This window comes from Lutra lutra, chromosome 8, assembly GCF_902655055.1.
Source record: "Lutra lutra chromosome 8, mLutLut1.2, whole genome shotgun sequence".
Classification (NCBI taxonomy): Eukaryota; Metazoa; Chordata; class Mammalia; order Carnivora; family Mustelidae; genus Lutra; species Lutra lutra.
In genome coordinates, this window is record NC_062285.1 from 69,958,301 (window position 1) to 69,961,166 (window position 2,866).

At 38.2% G+C, this 2,866-nt stretch overlaps 1 protein-coding gene across 1 annotated transcript; it reads left to right on the forward strand.

Moving 5' to 3' along the window:
- Positions 1-2,269: 2,269 nt before the first annotated feature.
- On the forward strand, positions 2,270-2,647 carry LOC125106773 (histone H2B type 2-K1-like). The gene has a single exon (XM_047741309.1). It carries the CDS (start codon positions 2,278-2,280, stop codon positions 2,638-2,640), a length of 363 nt encoding a protein of 120 aa, XP_047597265.1. The 5' UTR covers positions 2,270-2,277; the 3' UTR covers positions 2,641-2,647.
- The last annotated feature ends 219 nt before the right edge of the window (positions 2,648-2,866 follow it).

Consider the following 2,866-nt stretch of genomic DNA (forward strand, 5'->3'; position numbering starts at 1 on the left):
AAGCAACATGTGGTTCCCAGGCCACAGTGGCCATCAAACCCCCAGGTGCAGCCCACCTCATCCTCACTCTCATGGGTTTATGGGGACTGACATGCAAATATGCAAACCGACTGGACAAATTAGAGCTTTGTATATATACTCGTGTTTTTTTGATTATAGAGTTTTTATTACCATTTGGTTCATAGAATGGGAGGATATTTTGACAAGTGTATATAAAGGCACACATTTTTCTTTTCATCCCAAGCTCCACAGCATTGCAATAACCATTTGCTTCCACCCCCAGACTTACATGTGTAATTTAATAAACATGACTTTTGTATTTTTATCTAAGACATTGATAAATATATTAATCAGGAAAAATTCAAGTAGGAACCTTAGCTTTCTGGTTGAGAAAACTTGCTCCAATTTAAAAATTATTCAAGCAATTAAAAATTAGTTTACTTGTAGTCATTTGTTCCACAATTCTCCATCTTCATATTCCTGTACCTAAGAGATGCTCATTATTTACTAAATTGAATTATACTTTTAGTATTTGATAAATTAGAATACCTCATTTTACATATAGGCAAAACTCTCAGAAAACTTAAGGTGTTTTATTTAAAATGCATTGTAACTTTTATTGTCCATACTTTTCATCTACACAGAGAAGAATGATTAATTGTTTCATTTGATTTACTTAGAACAATTACCTATATAAATGTGTTTTTTTTTCTTTAAATAGCAGAATAAAGAGGTGGAAGTTATGGAACATCACATTTTTATAAAGTATAAGAAAGAATTTTCTAACACCTGGAAATGTTCAAACTTAAATGTGAGCTAGTAATTCCCTTGTCACTAGCAGGCTTTAAGCATAAAAGGAACACCACTTGCTCTGCATGTCATAGCAAGGAATCAAAAGTGTAAGATAAGGAGCGTGGACTCAATTACTCTGGAGGTCCTTCCCAGCTCTAGAGCTCCATGATAAAATCCCACAAATAAGCAGTATTAGAGAGCTCCACAGAAGTAAAATTCAATGGTTCCTGAAGCTTCGTATTGTATGTAATTATGAGTCAAAAGGATATTTGGAAAAGAGCAATGTAATTATTTTCATGATTTCAAACCCAGGGGCTAAATGGGCATTCTGAATAGTCCCAATCTCCTTCTAAACAATCCATCACACGCCATTTTGTCTACACCCTGTGGAATCCATCCTACTTCTCTGCCTGCATTACCATTCTGAACTGCACATTCTATGGATTTATCACTTACTTGTAAAGTAAAACATATGTTATTCTATTTGTTCTAAAATTGCTTCTTTCTTACCTTTAAGGAAAATTAAAAGTCATTTATATGTCTCCATGCTTCTTTGCACAAACTGAATTGAAAGATACTAACAGAATTTTGATGACGTATTTTACAAAAATCTGTTTACAGTGGCCCAAGGAAAGGATAAATTTTTTATTCCATTAGAGATGAAATACATATATTTGGCTTCTTTACATGAGCAGTTCTCATCCTGGCTATTCACTAGAATTACCTGGAAAGTTTAAAATACTGATGGCCAGGCCCCACCTTAAGCCAAATTAAAGGCCCCACCTTAAGCCATTAAATCAGAATCTCCTAAGGGAAAAGGAGCCTGGGTAAGAGTATTTGTTAAAGTGTCCCAGTTATTTTTTATGTGCACCAAGTGTGGAGATCCTCTGTTATATTTGTGTATTGTGTTCTCTCTCTCTCTCTCTCTCTCTCTCTCTCTCTTCCTTTGGCACAGGTGGAACTTAAAAACAAAAACAAAAGCAGTCAGCGGTTTTCAGCATATAACTGATTCCACACCAGTAACTGAGACACAGGTGCAATCAGAATATTTTAAGTGCCCAAAGAGGACAGAAAGAGTGGCAATCACTGATTTCCAAGAGGAGTTTGCCTCCCTATTTTTAAAACTAGATTGAAAATAAACTATCCTAACTTGTTACTTATGATTATTTTTGTTTTGTTTTGATTTTACTATAATACACAACTGAGAAATACGTAGACTGTAATTTGGGACACTTCTAGTATGTCACAGTGCCCTAACTGCCGGTAGGTTATATCCTAGCATCAATACTGTTGGTAATGAAAACTAGTAGCTTTAATGCTTTTTAAAGTCTCAGATGACTTTAATTTTAAAACTCAGTTATGGGTCAATCATTCTGATCATTTATTTTAAAATAAGCATTCGATCAAATCTATAGAAGAAACAGATCACAGATTTCAAAAAAGTAAAGATCTACTAAAGTAGACTGTTTCAGGAGGAGCTGCAGGATGAGCTCGGAGCATGGCCAGCAGCCACAGCCGGGGGGCCGAAGGGGCCGTGGTGATAAGAAGTCCAGAAGGCGAGGCCGGCGCAAGGAAACCTACTCAGTGTATATCTACAAGGTGCTGAAGCAGGTGCACCCAGACATCGGCATCTCTTCCAAGGCCATGAGCATCATGAACTCGTTTGTGAATGATGTGTTCGAACGTCTGGCTGGCGAGGCTGCCCGGCTGGCCCAGTACTCGGGCCGAACCATACTGACCTCCCGGGAAGTCCAGACGGCCGTGCGCCTGCTGCTGCCCGGGGAGCTGGCCAAGCACGCCGTGTCCGAGGGCACCAAGGCCGTCACCAAGTACACCAGCTCCAAGTGACCCGGGGCCGAGCGTTTAATAAAGAGTGAACTGCTCCCGTGAAAAAATAAATAAATAAATTAAAAAAAATAAAGTAGACTGTTTCAAAGACAGGCTAAATGACACATACATGTCATCCTGAATGAAGGAGAAGGGAGTAGGCCTCTGGGATGTCAAAGGGAAGGAAAAAAAATTCATAGGAAGTTGAAAAGGAGTAAATGTTTGGTAAACAGATGTTTGCTGGACC

Excerpts from the sequence above, each read along its gene's own strand:
- LOC125106773 (XM_047741309.1), top strand. The coding sequence starts at position 2,278 with ATGAGCTCGGAGCATGGCCAGCAGCCACAGCCGGGGGGCCGAAGGGGC.